At 44.3% G+C, this 24,423-nt stretch overlaps 1 protein-coding gene across 1 annotated transcript in view; it reads right to left on the reverse strand.

The window, feature by feature from the left end:
• LOC311105316 (ecto-NOX disulfide-thiol exchanger 2-like) overlaps positions 1–24,423 on the reverse strand; it is a 397,866-nt gene that overhangs the window by 74,950 nt on the left and 298,493 nt on the right. Inside the window, exon 6 of the mRNA XM_084147429.1 lies at positions 7,662–7,820. Within this exon, the coding sequence (XP_084003555.1) occupies positions 7,662–7,820 (159 nt within the window). The remainder of the gene's footprint in view (positions 1–7,661; positions 7,821–24,423) is intronic.

The raw sequence follows: 24,423 nt of genomic DNA on the forward strand, positions 1-24,423 counted from the left end.
AACGGTGAGGAATCAGCCCAGAACTACACGGGAGGATCTAGTCAATGATCTCAAGGCAGCTGGGTCCATAGTCACCAAGAAAACAATTGGTAACACACTACGCCGTGAAGGACTGAAATCCTGCAGTGCCCGCAAGGTCCCCCTGCTCAAGAAAGCACATATACATGCCCGTCTGAAGTTTGCCAATGAACATCTGAATGATTCAGAGGAGAACTGGGTGAAAGTCTTGTGGTCAGATGAGACCAAAATGGAGCTCTTTGGCATCAACTCAACTCGCCGTGTTTGGAGGAGGAGGAATGCTGCTTATGACCCCAAGAACACCATCCCCACCGTCGAAGATGGAGGTGGAAACATTATGATTTGGGGGTGTTTTTCTGCTAAGGGGACAGGACAACTTCACCGCATCAAAGGGACGATGGACGGGACCATGTACCGTCAAATCTTGGGTGAGAACCTCCTTCCCTCAGCCAGGGCATTGAAAATGGGTCGTGGATGGGTATTCCAGCATGACAATGACCCAAAACACACGGCCAATGCAACAAAGGAGTGGCTCAAGAAGAAGCACATTAAGGTCCTGAAGTGGCCTAGCCAGTCTCCAGACCTTAATCCCATAGAAAATCTGTGGAGGGAGCTGAAGGTTCGAGTTGCCAAACGTCAGCCTCAAAACCTTAATGACTTGGAGAAGATCTGCAAAGAGGAGTGGGACAAAATCCCTCCTGAGATGTGTGCAAACCTGGTGGCCAACTACAAGAAACGGCTGACCTCTGTGATTGCCAACAAGGGTTTTGCCACCAAGTACTAAGTCATGTTTATTTCCCTCATTAAAATGCAAATCAATTTATAACAATTTTGACATGCGTTTTTCTGGATTATTTGTTGTTGTTATTCTGTCTCTCACTGTTCAAATAAACCTACCATTAAAATTATAGACTGATCATTTCTTTGTCAGTAGGCAAACGTACACAATCAGCAGGGGATCAAATACTTTTTTCCCTCACTGTATATAGCCTCGTTATTGTTATTTTATTGTGTTACTTTTTTTTTATTTGGTAAATATTTTCTTAAATCTTTCTTGAATTGCATTGTTGGTTAAGGGCTTGTAAGTTAGCATTTTACGGTAAGGTCTACACCTGTTTTAATTGGCGCATGTGACAAATAAAGTTTGATTTGATTTCACCATGGTGGGGACGACAAGCACGCAAATGAGCTACACTGAGACGCTTTCTGACAGTTTGTGCAGAAATTCTTCGGTTGTGCAAACCCACAGTTTCATCAGCTGTCTGGTTGGCTGGTCTCAGACGATCCCGCAGGTGAAGAAACCAGATGTGGAGGTCCTGGGCTGGCGTGGTTACACATGGTCTGCGGTTGTGAGGCCGGTTGAATGTAGGTACTGCCAAATAATCTAAAACAACATTGGTAGAGAAATGAACATTCAATTCTCTGGCAACAGCTCTGGTGGACATTCCTGCAGTCAGCATGCCAATTGCACGCTCCCTCAAAACTTGAGACATCTGTGGCATTGTGTTATGTGACAAAACTGCATATTTTAGAGTGGCCTTTTATTGTCCCCTGCACAAGGTGCACCTGTGTAATGATCTGTTTAATCAGCTTCTTGATATTCCACACCTGTCAAGTGGATGGATTAACTTGGCAAAGGAGAAATGCTCAATAACATGAATGTAAACACAGTTGTTCATAACATTTGAGAGAAGTAAGCTTTTTGTGCGTATAGAAAATGTCTGGGATCTTTTATTTCAGCTCATGAAACATGGGACCAACACTTTACATATTGGGTTTATATTTTTGGTCAGTATATTTTCTCTCCTCATCAGCTCTATCACTGCCCAGAGGGCCTATATGTCACGACTCCCTCCGAAGCTGCCTCCTCTCCTTGTTCGGGCAGGCTTCGGCGTTCGTCGTCACCTGACTTCTAGCCACTGCTGCTCCTCATCTCATCATTCCATTTGTTTTGTCTTGTTTATTACACACACCTGGTTCATATCCCCTCATCAGTACCTGTATAAGTATTCCCTCTGCCCCCTTGTCTTTGTGTGTGATTGTTTATTGTGGAGGTTACTATAGCTCGGTGGAGCTTTATTGTATTTTGTATCGCCGGGATATTCACCCGTGTGCCTTGTTTTCTCCAGTGTGTTTTATGCATTGCTGCGTACCGCTGTCTTACCGAATAAACCATTTATTCTGTGATTTACCCTCCTGCGCCTGACTCCGTCCAAAATCACCCACCACACTGTAATATAATCTACTTTATCTCCCTCTAATACTCTCTCTCATCGCCTTCAGGTTAATGTCAAACCAAAAGCCCCCCTCCTCCTCCTGCCCCGCTTTTCACGCTCAACAGTTTCCCATGTGTATCAAGAATGGTCCACCACCCAAAGGACAGAACTGTGGGAAGCATTGGAGTCAACATGGGCCAGCTTCCCTGTGGAAGACATTCGATGAAATGAGGTTGTTCTGAGGGCAAAAGGGGGTGCAACTCAATATAAGGAAGGTGTTCCTAATGCTTTGTACACTCAGTGTATATTTATATTATACATGCTACATCAAATAGTTGGAGAGGTGCTCACTAACAGAATAGTATGAAAAATAAAGTCACATTGCCAATAAATCATTGGAAGCATATATAGAGTGTGTGACTATTTTTCACAAGAAATGTTACTTTGTTTACCTCAGCCCAGATAAATCACATGAACATATCTTCAACCAAGCAGTTTTATACTGCGTCCCTTCATTGGCATAGATGAACTTATCTTCCAAACAGTACGCAAAGGTTAGAATTAGGTGTGTCCGTGTAGTTATGTTAGAGACAGGAGATCAAGGACACAGAGGTAGTCAGGTAATTAACTGGACCTAAAAGGAGGAGGGGATGAGTGGATAAGAGGAACGAGAGGAGGAGATAGTGTGTGGAAAGAGGGAGGGGGCAACAAACCTTCAGCCTGACATATTTTACACACCAGAGTGCCCTGTCTTCACAGAGGTCACTCTTTTAATTACAGATGCTCTCTCTCTCTCTCTCTCTCTCTCTCTCTCTCTCTCTCTCTCTCTCTCTCTCTCTCTCTCTCTCTCTCTCTCTCTCTCTCTCTCTCTCTCTCTCTCTCTCTCTCTCTCTCTCTCTCTCTCTCTCTCTCTCTCTCTCTCTCTCGAATGCAGATCAGCAGGGCTTGGTTGGGTAAAGGTAGAGGAAGTAGGAGGTCTATATTGGACAATGGGGGTATATAGTGTCTCCCTCTATGCAGTCAGTCTTACACAAGTACCAGTACCACACAGTCTGCCCCTGAGTGATATGTGGATGTGTGTGGGGAGGTGTGCATGTGTGTCTACATGGTAGGTCTGTCTTAGGGCTGACCCCAATTAGTTAACTGGTCGATTGTTTGGTCGATAGGCTGTTGGTCGACCAATACTTTTTTGGTCGAGCAGTAGCAAATATAGAGTGCATTCGGAAAGTATACAGACCCCTTGACCTTTTCCACATTTTGTTACGTTACAGCCTTTATTCTAAAATTGATTAAATAAAAATATTTCCTCCGCTATCTACACACAATACCCCATAAATGACAAGGTGAAAAAAACAGGTTTTTAGAAATGTTTGCAAATAAATAAATAAAAAATAGAAAACAGAAATACCTTATTTACATAAGTATTCAGATCCTTTGATATGAGACTCGAAATTGAGCTCAGGTGCATCCTGTTTCCATTGATCATCCTTAAGATCTTATTACAACTTGTTTGGAGGACACCTACGGTAAATTCAATTGATTGGACATGATTTGGAAAGGCACACACCTGTCTATATAAGGTCCCACTGTTGACAGTGCATGCCAGAGCAAAAACCAAGCCATGAGGTCAAAGGAATTGTCCGTAGAGCTCCGAGACAGGATTGTGTCGAGGCACAGATCTGGGGAAGGGTACCAAAAAATGTCTGCAGCATTGAAGGTCCTCAAGAACACAGTGGCCTCCATCATTCTTAAATGGAAGAAGTTTGGAACCACCAAGACTCTTCCTAGAGCTGGCTGCCCAGCCAAACTGAGCAATCGGGGGAAGGGCCTTGGTCAGGGAAGTGACCAAGAACCCGATGGTCACTCTGACAAAGCTCTAGAGTTCCTCTGTGGAGATGGGAGAACCTTCCAGAAGGACAACCCTTTATGGTAGAGTGGCCAGACAGAAGCCACTCCTCAGTAAAAGGCACATGACAGCCCGCTTGGAGTTTGACAAAAGGCACCAAAAGACTCTCAGACCATGATTAACAAGATTCTCTGGTCTGATGAAACCAAGATTGAACTCTTCGGCCTGAATGCCAAGCGTCACGTCTGGAGGAAACCTGGCACCATCCCTACGGTGAAGCATGGTGGTGGCAGCATCATGCTGTGTGGATGTTTTTCAGCGGCAGGGACTGGAAGACAAGTCAGGATCGAGGCAAAGATGAACGGAGAAAACTACACAGAGATCCTTGATGAAAACCTGCTCCAGAGCGCTCAGGACCTCAAACTGGGGGTTAAGGTTCACCTTCCAACAGGACAACGACCCTAAGCACACAGCCAAGACAACGCAGGAGTGGCTTCGGGACAAGTCTTTGAATGTCCTTGAGTGGCCCAGCCAGAGCCTGGACTTGAACCTGATCGAACATCTCTGGAGAGACCTGAAAATAGCTTTGCAGCAATGCTCCCCTTCCAACCTGACAGAGCTTGAGAGGATCTGCAGAGAAGAATGGGAGAAAATCTCCAAATACAGGTGTGCCAAGCTTGTAGCATCATACCCAAGAACACTCAAGGCTGTAATCGCTGCCAAAGGTGCTTCAACAAAGCAAACTGAATACTTATGTAAATATAATATTTCCATTTATTATTTTAAATACATTTGCATACATTTCTCCCCAATTTCATGATATCCAATTGCAATCTTGTTTCATCGCTGCAACTCCCCAACGGGCTCGGGAGAGGCGAAGGTCGAGTCATGCGTCCTCAGAAACATGACCCGCCAAACCGAACTTCTTAACACCCGCCCGATTAACCCGGAAGCCAGTCACACCAATGTGTCGGAGGAAACACCGTCCAACTGACGACCGAAGTCAGCCTGCAGGCGCCCGGCCCGCCACAAGGAGTCGCTAGAGCGCGATGAACCAAGTAAAGCTCCCCCGGCCAAACCCTCCCCTAACTCGGATGACGCTGGGCCAATTTTGCGCCACCCTATGGGACTCCCGGTCAAGGCCGGTTGTGACACAGCCTGGGATCAAACCCTGGTCTGTATTGATGCCACAAGCACTGCTTTAGACTGCTACGCCACTCAGGAGGCCCCCGATTCCTATAATTTCTCATCTACAATGTTTGTAGTTTCTGTTAAAGTTTTCAATATATTATTATTCCAGTCTTACCGTTCTCAATGTCGGAGTGGTCACATTGTTTGCAGAGTGCACAACCTATGCTACACTTGTGAGAAACAAGTTTTTGGTTTATTTCATTCCATTTACGAGTTTTGTCAATTCAATTTAGTCATTGTCTTTTGTTTGGAGCGCTCCTGTCAATGTTGAGTAAGGATGCACACCTGATTACGCATAGAAGTTTATAGGTCTATAGGCTACCTGGCCTGCGCGCAAATGTAGGCATATAAATGTGCCCATTTGGGGATCTGATAGTCTTTCTGATTGGCTTAACACACCACCACTAATGACCTGTGTAGGTTCTCAAAGTAATGTTTTCTTCACCTCAAACAGCAAGCAAACAAAGTATGTTTTTACATCCACTGAGAACGACATTAGTTCCTCAATGTAGGCTATTTGAAAAATCTTTCCAGCTCTCTCCCTTTCGATAACCACTCAGCATGAAAGGGAAAAATGTAATGCTCTGATCCAGTTGAAATGTCATAAAATAGGCCTACCTGATTACTTCTTATCAGCGCTTGACTTGGACTGAAATAGGTTCCGGTACTCATTTTGGGTGCTGGTACTGTTTATATTTAGATGCAGGAGCTCCACAATACTTTTGAACTAATATTCTATAAGAGGAACAGGAGCTCAAGCAGTAGAAAATGTGATGTGCCGGTACTCAGCTCCGGTGAGCTCCTGCCCAAGTCAAGCACTGCTTCTTATCCCTTGCGCAAATAGCCTACAGCTGTGTCTGTCCCGAGTTCACTGTTACTGGAAACTCTGAGGGCCCAGAATATTTGATACAATGTTGCAAGTTCGCTAAGCTTCCAGCTGGACCCAAGTTAATAGTTCATACAATGTTTCAAGTTCGTTACAGACAGGCCATGCGTAGCCAATGTGAATTTTAGGATTTTGTTTTGTTATCAGGATCATTTCTACCTGAAGTCTGCAATGTTTTTATTTGTTGGCTTTATGTAGGCTATTTTTACATAGTTGGCAATTTTAATTAACCACATGACAATGATTTTGAGATATGAAAATGTTATTATAAATGAAATGAAACTGTTCCACAAAAATGTGCATATGGTGGTCCTCTGTAGCTCAGCTGGTAGAGCACGGCGCTTGTAACGCCAAGGTAGTGGGTTCGATCCCCGGGACCACCCATACACAAAAAAAAAAAATTATGTCGCTTTGGATAAAAGCGTCTGCTAAATGGCATATTATTATTATTATTATTATATGAAAACCATAACTGGCACGCAAACCGGTATAAATGGTAAGATAAATTGGCATTCCACATGAGAAAGGTTGCCGACTCGTGTAGCCTATTACCGGCAACTTCAGGAGAATAATGGCAGAATCTGCGAAAGACAGCAGGAGCGGGAGGAGAATGGTTGGGTCAGGTTAAGGTTTTTTCTTCCTCTAGAGCTCTGGCTCCCTCTTGAGTCATTTGTGTGTTATTTCATCAAACAGTAAGCTTAAAGCATCAGACAAGCTCAATGCATATTGTTGATTTGATTAAAACACAGGGTGTGTCTATATGGAAAATTACACATTTAAACATTTCAACCAATCGATTGGTCGAAAGAACAGACGACATTCGGTCGACCAAAACTTGTTTTAGTGTACAAGGTGTGTGTGTACCCATGACATGTTCTTAAAAGCTGTCAGATTGTAATGTGGAGTCGATACAGCCCTCCAGAGCTTACATGGGTCAGTTCAGTCAACGGAGAGACCTTGAAACCTTTTAATTCCTCTGCATTTTAGACCAGACCGCTGGAGGCATTTAAAATGCATGAGGGGAGAAGATAATGCATAAATTAACTGTGAGGAGAGAGATGAACCCTGAGGTGGTCTCAGTCATAGTCAGCACTCAGGTAAAAGAGAAGGTACATGGTAAGAACGTAATTTAGTAAACATATTATGTCTTCATTAAAGGGGAAGTTCAGTATTTTACAACTTAATGTTAGATGGTTCCTCACCCTGAAAGTAGTCTATGGGCCAGGAGAAACTGGAATCCATGTTTCGGTTTTCTTTAAACAGACACTACAAACTTCAGCTAATTTTAGCCATCACTGGCTAAAAACCCATGGGAGTGATAGGGGCAACTGTGCAATATGTAACATTTCCTGGCCAAATCAACTGAAATCAACTTAATTAACTGGTTTGACGTTACCTAAAGGTGATTTGGCCATAATAAAATAAACATTGCTTGATTGCCCCAATCACTTCCATAGATTTGTAGCGGGTTGTGGCTAAAGGTAATAGAGGTAAATAGACTTACTGGGGTTGGGGGGGAAGAGGGTGCAGCTCTGGCAGTGGATGATCTCCTTGACGATGGGCAGATCTTGGGGCAGGGGGGGCGGGGGCACGTAACTAAGGCCAGGCATCATGGGGTTCATGGGAGTGATACCCGTCATCATGCCAAGGCCTGAGTCAAAATCTGAAGGAGACACACACACACCAGAACACACACACATGAGAATGGAATAACACACACAAAATGTCCACAGGCATTAGTTCATCCCACGTTGAGATTTTCATCTTTCATTTGACATTGTGCATTTCTCCTTGAACACTTTGTGGAGGTTCATTCAACAATGGTGAAACACAACCAGTCTAAATATAACTCTATCCATGCTCTCATGAATAAAATAACAAACAGACATAAGCTTCTACTGACTCTCTTCTCTGTTGCTGATTGGCTGACCTTTAACGTTCTGTCTGTAGAAAGAGAGATGGATCGAAGAAACAGCCTTCATTCACAGGTAGGGGACTATTGATTTAGACTGCAGCTGGATACACTCTGCACGCACAGACACACTAGCTAAGTTTCTGCAGAGGGTTTTAGAAATGGAAGTGTGTGTGTGTGTGTGATGGACCACAATGTGAGGCCTGACTGTGACAAAACTGAAAAGAGTATAACAAAGTATCACCTTTTAACCTCTATGTAAGTTATGTTTAAATCCCACTTTGTGAGATGAGGAAGCTTTTCAATAATTTCAGCTGTGTGTGTGTGAGCGAGGAAGGTATAAATGAGGATGAAGGATGAGGAAGAAAGGGGGTCAAAAGCCAGACGTGTAGCTGGACCAATCAGAGGAGAGGACAATAACAGGAGGTCTAGGTCTGCTTAATACCTCTCTGTGGCCGTTATTGATGACCTCATCTCTTGTATTCATGCCTGGGTGATGACTTCTCCAGACCAGCGAGGCGGAGGAGAGGTGAAATGGCAGGAGTAGAGATAGAGGAAGGAGGGAGGGAGCGGTACAGCGGACACCATGTCTGCTGAATACCAAGGCCAGTGTCACTGGCAGCTCTAGTCTCCGGGCTGGCTAAGGCCCACAGAGGAGCTCTATCGTGGGTCTCAGAGAGGAGTGGAAGTGGTGCTTTTCAGAATGAGGGAGGGAGGCCCACTGCAGAGCTCTGTCATGGGCCTTACTGAGACAGGTTGGAGCTGATTCATAACTGCCCCTTAGTACCCTGACACTGAGGAAATGGGCACAGTGCTGATGAAAACACTCCTGGCTGGTATACTCATACACCCATTCTGAGCACAGAGAATACTTTTCTTACGAAGTCACAGTCACTCTTGAAGAAACACAAAGCTGTTAAATAGATGATTTCTGCTCCATATTTATTAATGACATGAACAGGACCGATAATACGAGCCAAATCAGGCTCCTATCAAACCAGAAGATTTGTGTATGTGTGTGTGTATCCTATTCCATTGAGAGCCAGAGGACAGAGGCGTGCAGTAGAGCTGTTCTTTTCAGGGATTTTCAGCTACAGTAGCTACAGTAGGATTCTCTGTACAGACAGAACAATGGAGACTCAACCCCCCAATTCATGTTTCACATCTTTCAACATCTTCGGTTGAAAACACCCACACATGAACAGACACACACTATCTTCAGTGTGAAACATGCCTCTTTCAGCCAGAGGTAAAACTCTGTAGAGACACAGAGGGAGCAGGTGTCTCCTCTTGAACAGAAACATCAGTGGAGAACTTTCTTCTCTCCACCCACACAAGGTCTCTCTCGCCATCTCTCTTCCCTCTCCCTCTGGCTCCATCTTTATCTCTCTTCATCGCTCCTCTTCTCTCTCTTTCACCCACCCACGCATGCACGCACGCCAACACACACATCCCACAGTCATGTCCCTCCAATCAGCTTCCAAGAGGTTTGTTAAGGTCATTACATTTCATGCTGCCCATCAATCAAAAGTCAAATCAAATCAAATCAAATTGTATTTGCCACATGTGCCGAATACAACAGGTGTAGACATTACTGTGAAATGCTTACTTACATCCTTAAACAACAATGCATTTATTTCTTAATAAAAAAGTAAAATAAAACAACAACAACAAAAAAGGTGTTGAGAAAAATAGAGCAGAAGTAAAATAAAATAACAGTAGGGAGGCTATATACGGTGCAGAGTCAATGTGTGGGGGCACCGGCTAGTTGAGGTAATATGTACATGTGGGTAGAGTTAAAGTGACTATGCATAAATAATTAGCAGAGTAGCAGCAGCGTAAAAAGATGGGGTGGGGGTGCAAATAGTCCGGGTAGCCATGATTAGCTGTTCAGGAGTCTTATGGCTTGGGGGTAGAAGCTGTTGAGAAGCCTTTTGAACCTAGACTTGGCGCTCCGGTACCGCTTGCCGTGCGGTAGCAGAGAGAACAGTCTATGACTAGGGTGGCTGGAGTCTTTGACAATTTTGAGGGCCTTCTTCTGAAACCGCATGGTATAGAGGTCCTGGATGGCAGGAAACTTGGCCCCAGTGATGTACTGGGCCGTACGCACTACCCTCTGTAGTGCCTTGCGGTCGGAGGCCGAGCAGTTGCCATACCAGGCGGTGATGCAACCAGTCAGGATGCTCTTGATGGTGCAGCTGTAGAACTTTTTGAGGATCTGAGGACCCATGCCAAATCTTTTCAGTCTCCTGAGGGGGAATAGGCTTTGTCGTGCCCTCTTCACGACTGTCTTGGTGTGTTTGGACCATGATAGTTCGTTGGTGATGTGGACACCAAGGAACTTGAAGCTCTCAACCTGTTCCACTACAGCCCCGTCGATGAGAATTGGGGCGTGCTCAGTCCTCTTTCTTTTTCCTTTGTCTTGATCACATTGAGGGAGAAGTTGTTATCCTGGCACCACACGGCCAGGTCTCTGACCTCCTCCCTCTCATCGTTGTCGGTGATCAGGCCTACCACTGTTGTGTTGTCGGCAAACTTAATGATGGTGTTGGAGTCGTGCCTGGCCATGCAGTCATGGGTGAACAGGGAGTACAGGAGGGGACTGAGCACGCAACAATGAGGGGCCCCTGTGTTGAGGATCAGCGTGGCAGATGTGTTGTTACCTACCCTTACCACCTGGGGGCGGCCCATCAGGAAGTCCAGGATCCAGTTGCAGAGGGAGGTGTTTAGTCCCAGGATCCTTAACTTAGTGATGAGCTTTGAGGGCACTCTGGTGTTGAACGCTGAGCTGTAGTCAATGAATAGCATTCTCACGTAGGTGTTCCTCTTGTCCAGGTGGGAAAAGGCACTGTGGAGTGCAATAGAGATTGCATCATCTGTGGATCTGTTGGGGCGGTATGCAAATTGGAGTGGTTCTAGGGTTTCTGGGATAATGGTGTTGATGTGAGCCATGACCAGCCTTTCAAAGCACTTCATGGCTACAGACGTCAGTGCTACGGGTCTTTAGTCATTTAGGCAGGTTATCTTAGTGTCCTTTGGCACGGGAACTATGGTGGTCTGCTTGAAACATGTTGGTATGACAGGCTCAGTCAGGGACATGTTGAAAATGTACGTGAAGACACTTGCCAGTTGGTCAGCACATGCTCAGAGTACACGTCCTGGTAATCCGTCTGGCCCTGCGGCCCTGTGAATGTTGACCTGCTTAAAAGTCTTACTCACATCGGCTACGGGGAGCGTGATCACATAGTCATCTGGAACAGCTGGTACTCTCATGCATGCTTCAGTGTTGCTTGCCTCGAAGCGAGCATATAAGTGGTTTAGCTTGTCTGGTAGGCTTGTGTCACTGGGCAGCTCGTGGCTGTGCTTCCCTTTGTAGTCTGTAATAGTTTTCAAGCCCTGCCACATCCGACGAGCGTCAGAGCCGGTGTAGTATGATTCAATCTTAATCCTGTATTGACTCTTTGCCTCTTTGATGGTTCGTCGGAGGGCATTTCTTATAAGCGTTCGGGTTAGAGTCCCGCTCCTTGAAAGTGGCAGCTCTACCCTTTAGCTCATGTTGCCTGTAATCCATGGCTTCTGGTTGGGGTATGTACGTATGGTCACTGTAGGGACGACGTCATCGATGCACTTATTGATGAAGCCAGTGACTGATGTGGTGTACTCCTCAATGCTATCTGAAGAATCCTGGAACATGTTCCAGTCTGTGCTAGCAAAACAGTCCTGTAGCTTAGCATCTGCGTCATCTGACCACTTTTTTATTAACCAAGTCACTGGTGCTTCCTGCTTTAGTTGTTGCTTATAAGCAGGAAACAGGAGGATAGAATTATGGTCAGATTTGCCAAATGGAGGGCGAGGGAGAGCTTTGTATGCGTCTCTGTGTGTGGAGTAAATGTGGTCTAGAGTGTTTTTCCTCTGGTTGCACATTTAACATGCTGGTAGAAATTAGGTAGAACGGATTTAAGTTTCCCTGCATTAAAGTCCCCGGCCACTAGGAGCGCTGCCTCTGGACGAGCGTTTTCCTGTTTAGTTATGGCCTTATACAGCTCATTCAGTGCAATCTTAATGCCAGCATTGGTTTGTGGTGGTAAATAGACAGCTATGAAAAATGTAGATGAAAACTCTCTTTGTAAATAGTGTGATCTACAGCTTATCATAAGGTACTCTACCTCAGGCGAGCAGAACCTCGAGACTTCCTTAGTATTTGATTTTGTGCACCAGCTGTTGTTTACAAATATACACAGACCGCCACCCCTTGTCTTACCGGAGTCAGCCGTTCTATCCTGCCGATGTAGCGTATAGCCCGCTAGCTGTATGTTGTCCATGTCGTCGTTTAGCCACGACTCAGTGAAACACAAGATATTACAGTTTTTAATGTCCCATTGGTAGGATAAGCGTAATCGTATGTCATCTAATTTATTTTCCAATGATTGAAGATTGGTTTAGGATTGATGGAAGAGGCAGTTTACTTGCTCGCCATTGGATCCTTACGAGGCAACCCAACCTACGTCCACGATATCTCTGTCTCTTTCTCCTGCGAATGACAGGGATTTGGGCCTTGTCGGGTGTCTGTAGGATATCCTTCGCGGCCGCCTCGTTGAAGAAAAAATCTTCATCCAATACGAGGTGAGTAATCGCTGTCCTGATATCCAGAAGCTCTTTTGGTTATAAGAGACGATGGCAGAAACATTATGTACTGAATAAATTACAAATAACGCGAAAAAACACACATAATAGTACAATTGGTTAGAGGGCTGTAAAACGGCAGCCATCTTCTCCGGCGCCATTATCCAATCAAAAAAAAGTCCAGCCAGAAATAAAAAATGTGGCATTTGACTGGAGATACCTCCTGGCCACCAAACACATCACATTAGTCCTCCCTTTATCCTCCTCCTCTCCCCCCTTCCTCCCCCTGTTTTCCAGGGTAAACTTCCCCTCCAGCAGAATGGGTGCTGGGTGGAGGGAGGAAGGATGACACAGTGAGCTGCAATGAGGCATGCTGGGTAATATTCTCTAATGAGGCGAGCAGGTCGAGGCCCATAGAACACGACCAGAAGCTCCAGTCTCAATGTGCTGCCAGACATCTGCTCTACTTAACATAATGTATCTCTTTACATCTCTATCAGAGACCCTCTTTCAATCTCCTCCACACTTCTAAAACAGATCTCCCTCTCTCTTTATCTCTGCCAAAGATCTCCCTCGCTTTACTCCTCTCCAGTCTGAATGTGCAGCATACTTCTGTATCTCTATCAGAAAACTAGCCTACTTCTCCCAGCCTATAAATGTGCAGCTACAGATCTCGCTCTCTGTGTCTCTATCAGTCCTCATTCTGCCAACAGCACTGGTAGCACACCTGGAAACCACTTACAGCTCCTTAACACTAAGTCAGCAATTACAGAGATACAGATGGCCAAGAATGAAATAAACTTGGAAGGGTTGTCTTTTTCTTAAGTATTTATTCAGGTAAATAAATGTTCAAGCCAGAAACACAAGAAGCTCCTTAAATCCACTGCTTCTACTAGTATAATATGAATAGGTCATATATATTATCAGATAAAAACCTAAGAGGCCAAAACATTTGCTTGCTACTTTCACTGTCTGCAGCTTCTATTAGTTAGTATATTGTATAAATAGTTAAAAAGGTGATGACAGTAAGACTATATACACCCAGAGTGTGTGTGTGTGTGTGTGTGTGTGTGTGTGTGTGTGTGTGCGTGTGTTAGAAGGGGATAGTGGTTGTTGAGGATATAACAGATAGAACTGTATGAGTCACCAGGGAACGCTCCCTAGAGCCTGTTTACGTATTCAGAGGGGTGTGTTTGTCAGGCTAAATCAATTCAGAGGGGAGTGTGTATGAGTGTGTGTGTGTTGCAGACTAAATGCTTTCCTGTGGGTGTTTAACATGCATCAGGCTTGACAACTCATTTGGTCTGTCCACACATCTTCCTTCGTCTCATACACAGCAGTGTGTCTTGAGAACTCTGTCCAATCACAACTCTAATCAAAATCCAAACAAACAAATCAATGAAATCATCGCTGTAAATAGAGAACATCAAGTCTCATTATTGGAAAGATGATGTAGTTGGAAAGACAACAAGTCCTTCGAGTGGGGACCCTACGGAAGCTTTGTCCCTATAAGGCAGCATGCTCTCTCCTGTGAGGACTAGAAGAGGCCCTATATCCAGAAGGCAAGCTATGTCCCCACAAGGCACCATGTCCCCACAGTGGAGTCGCTACAGTACCCTGTCCCCGCAAGGCACCATGCCCCGACAGTGGAGTCGCTACAGTACCCTGTCCTCATAAATCAACTTGTTTTTCCCCACAAAAGGGCTTTATTACAGACATAAATATTCCTGAGCACCCCCCTCCTCATTCTCAGACGATCCCGCAAGTGAAGAAGCCGGATGTGGAGGTCCTGGGCTGGCTTGGTTATACGTGGTCTGCGGTTGTGACGCCGGTTGGATGTAATGCCAAATTCTCTAAACCGACATTGGTAAAGAAATGAACATTCAATTCTCTGGCAACAGCTCTGTTGGACATTCCTGCAGTCAGCATGCAAATTGCACACTCCCTCAAAACTTGAGACATCTGTGGCATTGTGTTGTTGTGTGACAAAATTGCACAATTTAGAGTGGCCCTTTATTGTCCCCAGCACAAGGTGCACCTGTGTAATGATTATGCTGTTTAATCAGCTTCTTGATATGCCACACCTGTCAAGTGGATGGATAAACTTGGCACAGGATAAATGCTCACTAACAGGGATGTAAACAAATGTGTGCACAACATTTGAGAGAAATATGCTTTTTGTGCGTATGGAACATTTCTGGGAGCTTTTATTTCAGCTCATGAAAAATGGGACCAACACTTTCCATGTTGCATTTATATTTTTGTTCAGTATACTTGGCTCTAGAAAGACTGATGATGCAATGACTTGGTGGCAGGTGGTGTTGCTTACCAGAGAGCCAATACATCTAATCAAAAGTTTAATGTGTAAAGTGTTTTGGATACTAAATGGTTTCTGGGGAGGTCCCCACTTTGAAAACAAGACAGAGCACGAGAGGAGGAAAAGAGGAGGTAACAGAGATGCGAAAGCCCTAGAAGATTCCATATGGTCCTAATTATAGTCTGGATCGGTTTGTCTTCAATCAGGTTTTATAAAAGCAATGACAAATGCTACTGTAATGTAATGCTAGTCTCTTTCTTTCTGGGCCGTTGAGAGCAGATGTGGACTCAAAAATAGACAGAGGCCCAGAAAGTGCCCAGTTGTGATTGTTCTTTGGTGAGCAAAGGGATAGGTCCTTCAAAAAAAATAAAAGGTCCTTCAGAGCTGTACAAAGCCAACACTGTTGATTATATACAGTACCGGTCAAAGGTTTGGACACACCTACTTATTCCAGCGGTTTTCTTTATTTTTACTATTTTCTACATTGTATAATAATAGTGAAGAAATCAAAACTATGAAATAACACATATGGAATCATGTAGTAACCAAAAAAGTGTTAAACAAATGAAAATATTTTATATTTGAGATTCTTCAAAGTAGCCACCCTTTGCCTTGAGGACAGCTTTGCACACTCTTGGCATTCTCTCAACCAGCTTCATGAGGTAGTCACATGGAATGCATTTCAATTAACAGGTGTGCCAATCAGTTGTGTTGTGACAAGGTAGGGGTGGTATACAGAAGACCTATTTGGTAAACTACCAAGTCCATATTATGTCAAGAACAGCTCAAATAAGCAAAGAGAATCGACAGTCCATCATTACTTTAAGACATGAAGGTCAGTCAATCCGGAAAATTTCAAGAACTTTGAAAGTTACTTAAAGTGCAGTCGCAAAAAACATCAAGTGCTATGATAAACTGGCTCTCATGAGGATTACCACAGGAAAGGAAGACCCAGAGTTACTTCTACTGAAGAGGATAAGATCATTAGAGTTAACTGCACCTCAGATTGCAGCCCAAATAAATGCTTCACAGAGTTCAAGTAACAGACACATCTCAACATCAACTGTTCAGAGGAGACTACGTGAATCAGGCCTTTATGGTCGAATTGCTGCTTGGGTCAAGAAACATGAGCAACGGACATTAGACCGGCGGAAATCTGTCCTTTGGTCTGATGAGTCCAAATTTGAGATTTTTGGTTCCAACCGCCGTGTCTTTGTGAGACGCAGAGTAGGTGAACGGATGATCGTCACATGTGTTGTTGCCATTGTGAAGCACGGAGCAGGAGGTGTGATGGTGTGGGGGTGCTTTGCTGGTGACACTGTCTGTGATTTATTTAGAATACAAGGCACACTTAACCAGCATGGCTACCACAGCATTCTGCAGCGATATGCCATCCCATCTGGTTTGTGCTTAGTGTGACTATCATTTGTTTTTCAACAGGACATTGACCCAAAACACACCTCCAGGCTGTGTAAGGTCTATTTGACCAAGGAGAGTGATGGAGTGCTGTATCAGATGACCTGGCCTCTACAATCACCCGACCTCAATCCAATTGAGATGGTTTGGGATGAGTTGGATCGCAGAGTGAAGGAAAAGCAGCCAACAAGTGCTCACTATATGTGGGAACTCCTTCAAGACTGTTGGAAAATAATTCCTCATGAAGCTGGTTTAACAGAATGCCAAGAGTATGCAAAGCTGTCATCAAGGCAAAGGGTGGCTACTTTGAAGAATCTAAAATCTAAAATATATTTTGATTTAACACTTTGGCCACCATTGTTCCTGTACCCAAGAAAGCAAAGGTAACTGAACTAAATTATTATCTCTGTCATCATGAAGTGCTTTGAGAGACTAGTGAAGGATCATATCACCTCTACCTGACCTGTCACCCTAGACCCACTTCAATTTGCTTACCGCCCCAATAGATCTACAGACGTTGCAATCGCCATCACACTGCACACTGCCCTATCCCACAGGGAGGAGGTGAGGGCTCTGGGAGTGTGGTGCCAGGAAAATAACCTCTAACTCAACATCAACAAAACAAAGGAGATGATCGTGGACTTCAGGAAACAGCAGAGGGTGCACCCCCCATCCACATCGACGGGACCGCAGTGGAGAAGGTGCAAAGCTTCAAGTTCCTTGGCGTACACATCACTGACAAACTGAAATGGTCCACCCACGCATACAGTGTGGTGAAGAAGGCGCAACAGAGCCTCTTCAACCTCAGGAGGCTGAAGAGATTTGGCTTGGCACCTAAAACCCTCACAAACTTCTACAGATGCACAATTGAGAGCATCCTGTCGGGCTGTATCACCGCCTGGTACGGCAACTGCACCGTCCGCAACCGCAGGGCTCTCCAGAGGGTGGTGCGGTCTGCCGAATGCATCACCGGGGGCAAACGACCCGCCATCCAAGACACCTACAGCACCCAGTGTCACATGAAGGCCAAAAAGATCATCAAGGACATCAACCACCCGAGCCACTGCCTGTTTACCCCGCTTTCATCCAGAAGGCGATGTCAGTACAGGTGCATCAAAGCTGGGACCGAGAGAATGAAAAACAGATTCTATCTCAAAGCCATCACACTGTTAAATAGCCATCACTAGCACATTAGAGTTTGCTGCCGCTGCCTACTGAAATCACTGGCCACTTTAAGAAATGGAACACTAGTCACTTTATGTTTACATAACTTGCACTACTCATCTCATATGTATATACTGTATTATATTCTATAATATTCTACTGTATCTTAGACCATGCCTCTCTGTCATTGCTTGTCCATATATGTATATATTCTTAAATTCCATTCCTGACTAGATTTGTGTGTATAGGGTATATGTTGTGAAATTGCTAGATATTACTTGTTAGATATTACTGCACTGTCAGAGATAGAAGCACAAGCACTTCGCTACACCCGCAATAACATCTGCTAAACACGTGTATGTGACAAATAAAATATGATTTGATTTATATATGTATTATTTCATATTTTTTATGTCTTCACTATTATTCTACAATGTAGAAAATAGTAAAAATTAAGAAAAACCCTTGAATGAGTATGTGTCCAAACTTTTGACTGGTCCTGTATGTAAATGTGATATTTCCGGTTTTTATTTTCAATAAATGAGGGAAAAATACGATTTAATCCATTTTAGAATAAGGCTGTAACGTAACAAAATGTGGAAAAAGTCAAGAGGTCTGAATACTTTCCGAATGCACTGTATATTTGCCACTGCTCTACTAAAGATATCTCAGTCGACCATCAGCCTATCGAACAAACAATCGACTTAATGGGGTCAGCCCTACAGGATTCCTATGACCTTTTCTGAGGTGCTTTGTGTATACGGGCCCCAGAGCTCCTTCTAGACCGATGACGTTCCGTCAATGTTTATTTAATGTTTTGGAACTGAAAGGTTGAGATGAATGAAACGCAATAAGGCGCTACGCTTCTGGTGTTTATTATTTGTTCAATATCATTAGAAGCACCGCGGGGCATTTATCACTTTACCATTCCATTTATACATCCCCATTTCACTCCTCCATCTACAATGATTTCTGCAGCCATGTGTCTTTTTTCTGTCCTTATTATAATGCCTTCTTTCCCAAACCCTTTTATAAACCACAGTAACTCCTCTAGGACTCCATATTTCAAATGAAGTGGGCTTGGAGGATGCTATTCCCACCTACTGGGTTTTTCCCTATTTAATTTAATTTGTACAATTTACCGAGCTGCTTCCAGACTTAGCAGACTATCTATGCTAGTTTACTGTGCTGCCTACGCAAGAGAAAATTATTATTTGTTGAGCGAGTTATAGTTTTAGAACTGTGTTGGAGAGGAATACTCTGTGTGGTGCGCGTGCGTGTGTGTTTTGTCACTGAGCGCCTTGAGCCATTAGTGCTGCTTCCTTTATGAGAGGACTCTCTCTCCCGCAGCTGCATTGGGATCACACCAACATTGCCAGCGGGTAGGGCTGCAGTCAGGTTGGCTGTGTAGTAGTGGGAGTGGGGTTTCGGGGTGAGAGGGCTCTAGTCCCACTCATGAATCACCTGGAGAAACAGCTGTTCCATAGCTTGTTGTCTCTCTCTCCATCTCTCTCTCCCACCCACTCTCTCACCATCTCTCTCTTCCTCTCCTCTGTCCCCTTCGTCTCGCTCTCTCCCTTTTCTCTCTCCACTCTCCCTCACTCTTGCCACTTTCTCTCTCTCTCTCTACCCCTCTCTCTCGCTCTCCACCCCTCTGCTCTGAAGGCCAAATTATCCAACAGCTTCATTACTGCCATCTTTATACTGAGTCAGCACTCTGCTCCACTGCTACAAAATTCTGAACCAAAGTAAAGTAGGACAAATAAAAATGATCTGGCTCTCACACTGTTTAATTATACATACATTTATACATTATACATTACTTAAAAATCCTGTTTTCAATTAAACTAAATACAACTTTATTATTCTCCTCTGGGGCAATTGAGAATGTTCAACTACAAATATAAACTTTTGAAAGATGTCAGTCTAGAAAACAAACTCTCAATGTCACCTTTTCAGTCTGTTTATCAGTAAGGTCAGAGATTGGTGGTGATCTTATTGAAACCCAGAAGTTCCATGGTCCAAGGGGAAACATTATTTCCCTCTGTTTTATTTACTTTAAAATTATTAATGAGGAAAAAATGTATGAAGAAGAAATTTGCCAAAGCCAAGGTTGACCACTAACTGAACCCTCAGCTGAGTTTATCTCCTTCTAAACCAGTGAGCTGAGTAGCCAGACACTCAGTACTATACCTCTCCTGTGCTAAACTCCATCTATATTTCACAAAGGCAGAGCTGCTGTGTTTTGCTGGGGACTTCTCAGTGAGATTTGATCCACAGTCAGTTCAGGACTTTAACAACTCACCACTCCTGCAGAGAGACTATATGGCTTTAGATACATAAGACTGGTGGTTCCCATTTTTGTAGTAGGATGATATTATACAGTAGCTTACACAGAATGCTTTCCTGGTCTAATGGAGGCCCACAAACAACACACGCACGCACACACACAAAAAGAGACATACACACATGATTAAAGCCTTTGTTACTAGATCAGCTTGCACCTTTGAACTAATCCACCTGGATTTTCCATTGACTCTCCATCATGTGAGGGAGGGCCTTTCATCCTCTCGTCCTTTGATTGTTATTCCTCTGGTGGAGGGGAAAGATCTCTCTCTCTCTCTCTCTCTCTCTCTCTCTCTCTCTCTCTCTCTCTCTCTCTCTCTCTCTCTCTCTCTCTCTCTCTCTCACCTTCTTACAGGAGTCAAACTAACTTCCCTTGTCAAAGAACACAGCTCTGTTACAACACTTGCGTGTATGTGCGTGGACGCGCACGTGTGTATGCATGCATGCTTATATGATCCTCTCCGAGCCAGGATTCACTGACTTTCCCATTGAGGAAAGTTAGTTCAAGGAGATCCTGACTCTAGCTCAAGCCAAGTGGATCAACACTGGGTCATCCAAACAGCTGGATAAATAAACAGGCCTTTGTCCAGAGGCATGTATGTCTGCTCTGGCTGTGAATAGGGACTCCCCCTTATTGTTTAAGCTTGTGCCTCATAGTATTATTGCATAGAGCAGGGTTCCCCAACTGGTGGTCCGCGGGCCAAAGGTTTATTTGACCCACTCAAATGTTATGCGTGAAAAAATAATCATATTCTATTTTTTGTTATAGTTTTTTCATTGTTGGACATAAGACTGTAAAAAAACACCAGGAAATCAGCTCCAAGTGATTTTAATTTAAGAAATCTGTTCCCAAGTATTCCCACGCATAATAGAGACACGACGTGATCGTATACAAATGTAAGCAAGGTTTGAAATCATTATGTTTTAGTCATGATATCTGTTTGGGCTTCTTGCGGTCAATTTGCAATCTAGTAATTATTTGTAACTAAGCTCCAGCCCTCCGACCATCTGATCAAAAACAAATCGGCCCGCGGCTGAATCTAGTTGATGATCCCTGGCATAGAGGTTATAGAGTATACCCGAGTGTAACATACAGTACCAGTCAAAAGTTAGGAAACTATGAAATAACACATATGTAATCATGTAGTAACCAAAAAAGTGTTAACTATATATATATACATATTTTAGATTCTTCAAAGTAGCCACCCTTTGCCTTGATGACAGCTTTGGACACACTCTTGGCATTCTCTCAACCAGCTTCATGATGAATGCTTTTCCAACAGTCTTGAAGGAGTTCCCACATATGCTGAGCACTTGTTGGCTGCTTTTCCTTCAATCTGCAGTCCAACTCATCCCAAACCATCTCAATTGGGTTGAGGTCGGGTGATTGTGGAGGCCAGGTCATCTGATGCAGCACTCCATCACTCTCCTTCTTGGTTAAATAGCCCTTACACAGCCTGGAGTTGTGTTTTGGGTCATTGTCCTGTTGAAAAACAAATGACAGTCACACTGAATGCAAACCAGATAGGATGGTGTATCGCTGCAGAATGCTGTGGTAGCCATGCTGGTTAAGTGTGCCTTGAATTCTAAATAAATCACAGACAGTGTCACCAGCAAAGCACCCCTACACCATCACACCTCCTCCTCCATACTTCACAGTGGGAACCACACATGCGGAGATCATCCGTTCACCAACTCTGTGTCTCACAAAGACACGGCGGTTGGAACCAAAAATCTCAAATTTGGACTCATCAGACCAAAGGACAGATTTCCACCGGTCTAATGTCCATTGCTCGTGTTTCTTGGCACAAGCAAGTCTCTTCTTATTATTGGTGTCCTTTAGTAGTGGTATCTTTGCAGCAATTCGACCATGAAGGCCTGATTCACACAATCTCATCTGAACAATTGATGTTGAGATGTGTCTGTTATTTGAATTTATTTGGGCTGCAATCTGAGGTGCAGTTAACTCTAATGATCTTATCCTCTGCAGCAGAGGTAACTCTGGGTATTCCTTTCCTGTTGCGGTCCTCATGAGAGCCAGTTTCATCATAGTTCTTGATATTTTATGCGACTGCACTTGAAGAAACTTTCAAAGTTCTTGAAATTTTCCAGATTGACTGACCTTCATCTCTTAAAGTAATGATGGAACTGTCGTTTCTCTTTGCTTATTTGAGCTGTTCTTGCCATAATATGGACTTGGTCTTTTACCAAATATTGCTATCTTCTGTATACCACCCCTACCTTGTCACAACACAACTGATTGGCTCAAATGCATTAAGAAGGAAAGAAATTCCACAAATGAACTTTTAACAAGGCACACCTGTTAATTGAAATGCATTCCAGATGACTACCTCATGAAGCTGGTTGAGAGAATGCCAAGAGCGTGCAAAGCTGTCCTCAAAATATATTTTGATTTGTTTAACACTTTTCTGGTTACTACATGATTCCATGTGTTATTTCATAGTTTTGATGTCTTCACTATTATTCTACAATGTAGAAAATAGTAAAAATTAAGAAAAAACCTTGAAAGAGCAGGTGTGTCCAAACTTTTGACTGGTACTGTAAGTATTCATACCCTTTACTCAGTACTTTGTTGAAGCACCTTTGGCAGCGATTACAGCCTCGAGTCTTCTTTGGTATGTCGCTACAAGCTTGGCACACCTGTATTTGGGTATTTTCTCCCATTCTCCTCTGCAGATCCTCTCAAGCTCTGTCGGGTTCGATGGGGAGTGTCGCTGCACAGCTATATTCAATTCTCTCAAGAGATGTTCGATCAGGTTCAAGTCCGGGTTCTGGCTAGGCCACTCAAGGACATTCAGAGACTTATCCCGAAGCTACTCCTGCGTTGTCTTGGCTGTGTACTTAGGGTTGTTGTCCTGTTGGAAGGTGAACCTTCGCCCCAGTTTGAGGTCCTGAGCGCTCTGGAGCAGGTTTTCATCAATGATCTTTCTGTACTTTGCTCCGTTCATGTTTCCCTCGATCCTGACTAGTCTCCCAGTCCCTGCCGCCGAAAAACATCCCCACAGCATGATGCTGCCACCACCATGCTTCACCGTAGGGATGGTGCCAGGATGTGATGCTTGGCATTCAGGCCAAAGAGTTCAATCTTGGTTTCATCAGACCAGAGAATCTTGTCTCTCATGGTCTGAGAGTCTTTTAGGTGCCTTTTGTCAAACTCCAAGCGGGCTGTCATGTGCCTTTTACTGAGGAGAGGATTCTGTCTGGCCACTCTACCATAAAGGCCTGATTGGTGGAGTGCTGCAGAGATGGTTGTCCTTCTGGAAGGTTCTCCCATCTCCACATAGGAACTCTGGAGCTCTGTCAGAGTGAACATTGGGTTCTTGGTCACCTCCCTGACCAAGGCCCTACTCCCCCAATTGCTCAGTTTGGCCGGGCGGCCAGCTCTAGGAAGAGTATTGGTGGTTCCAAACTTCTTCCATTTAAGAATGATGGAGGCCACTGTGTTCTTGGGGACCTTCAATGCTGCAGCCATTTTTTGGAACCCTTCCCCAGATCTGTGCCTCGACACAATCCTGTCTCGGAGCTCTACGGACAATTCCTTCGACCTCATGGCTTGGTTTTTGCTCTGACATGCACTGTCAACTGTGGGAACTTATATAGACAGGTGTGTGCCTTTCCAAATCATGTCCATTCAATTGAATTTACCACAGGTGGACTCCAATCAAGTTGTAGAAGCATCTCAAGCATGATCAATGGAAACAGGATGCACCTGAGCTCAATTTGGAGTCTCATAGCAAAGGCTCTGAATATTTAATATATACACTGCTCAGACAAATAAAGGGAACACTTTAACAACAGAATGTAACTCCAAGTCAATCACACTTCTGTGAAATCAAACTGTCCACTTAGGAAGCAACACTGATTGACAATAAATTGCACATGCTGTTGTGCAAATGGAATAGACAACAGGTGGAAATTATAGGCAATTAGCAAGACACCCCCAATAAAGGACTGGTTTTGCAGGTGGTGACCACAGACCACTTCTCAGTTCCTATGCTTCCTGGCTGATGTTTTGGTCACTTTTGAATGCTGGCGGTGCTTTCACTCTAGTGGTAGCATGAGACGGAGTCTACAACCCACACAAGTGGCTCAGGTAGTGCAGCTCATCCAGGATGGCACATCAATGCGAGCTGTGGCAAGAAGGTTTGCTGTGTCTGTCAGTGTAGTGTCCAGAGCATGGAGGCGCTACCAGGAGACAGGCCAGTACATCAGGAGACGTGGAGGAGGCCGTAGGAGGGCAACAACCCAGCAGCAGGACCGCTACCTCCGCCTTTGTGCAAGGAGGAGCAGAAGGAGCACTGCCAGAGCCCTGCAAAATGACCTCCAGCAGGCCACAAATGTGCATGTGTCTGCTCAAACGGTCAGAAACAGACTCCATGAGGGTGGTATGAGGGCCCGACGTCCACAGGTGGGGGTTGTGCTTACAGCCCAACACCGTGCAGGACGTTTGGCATTTGCCAGAGAACA

This window comes from Coregonus lavaretus (genome assembly GCF_964263955.1).
Source record: "Coregonus lavaretus genome assembly, chromosome: 29".
Lineage (NCBI taxonomy): Eukaryota > Metazoa > Chordata > Actinopteri > Salmoniformes > Salmonidae > Coregonus > Coregonus lavaretus.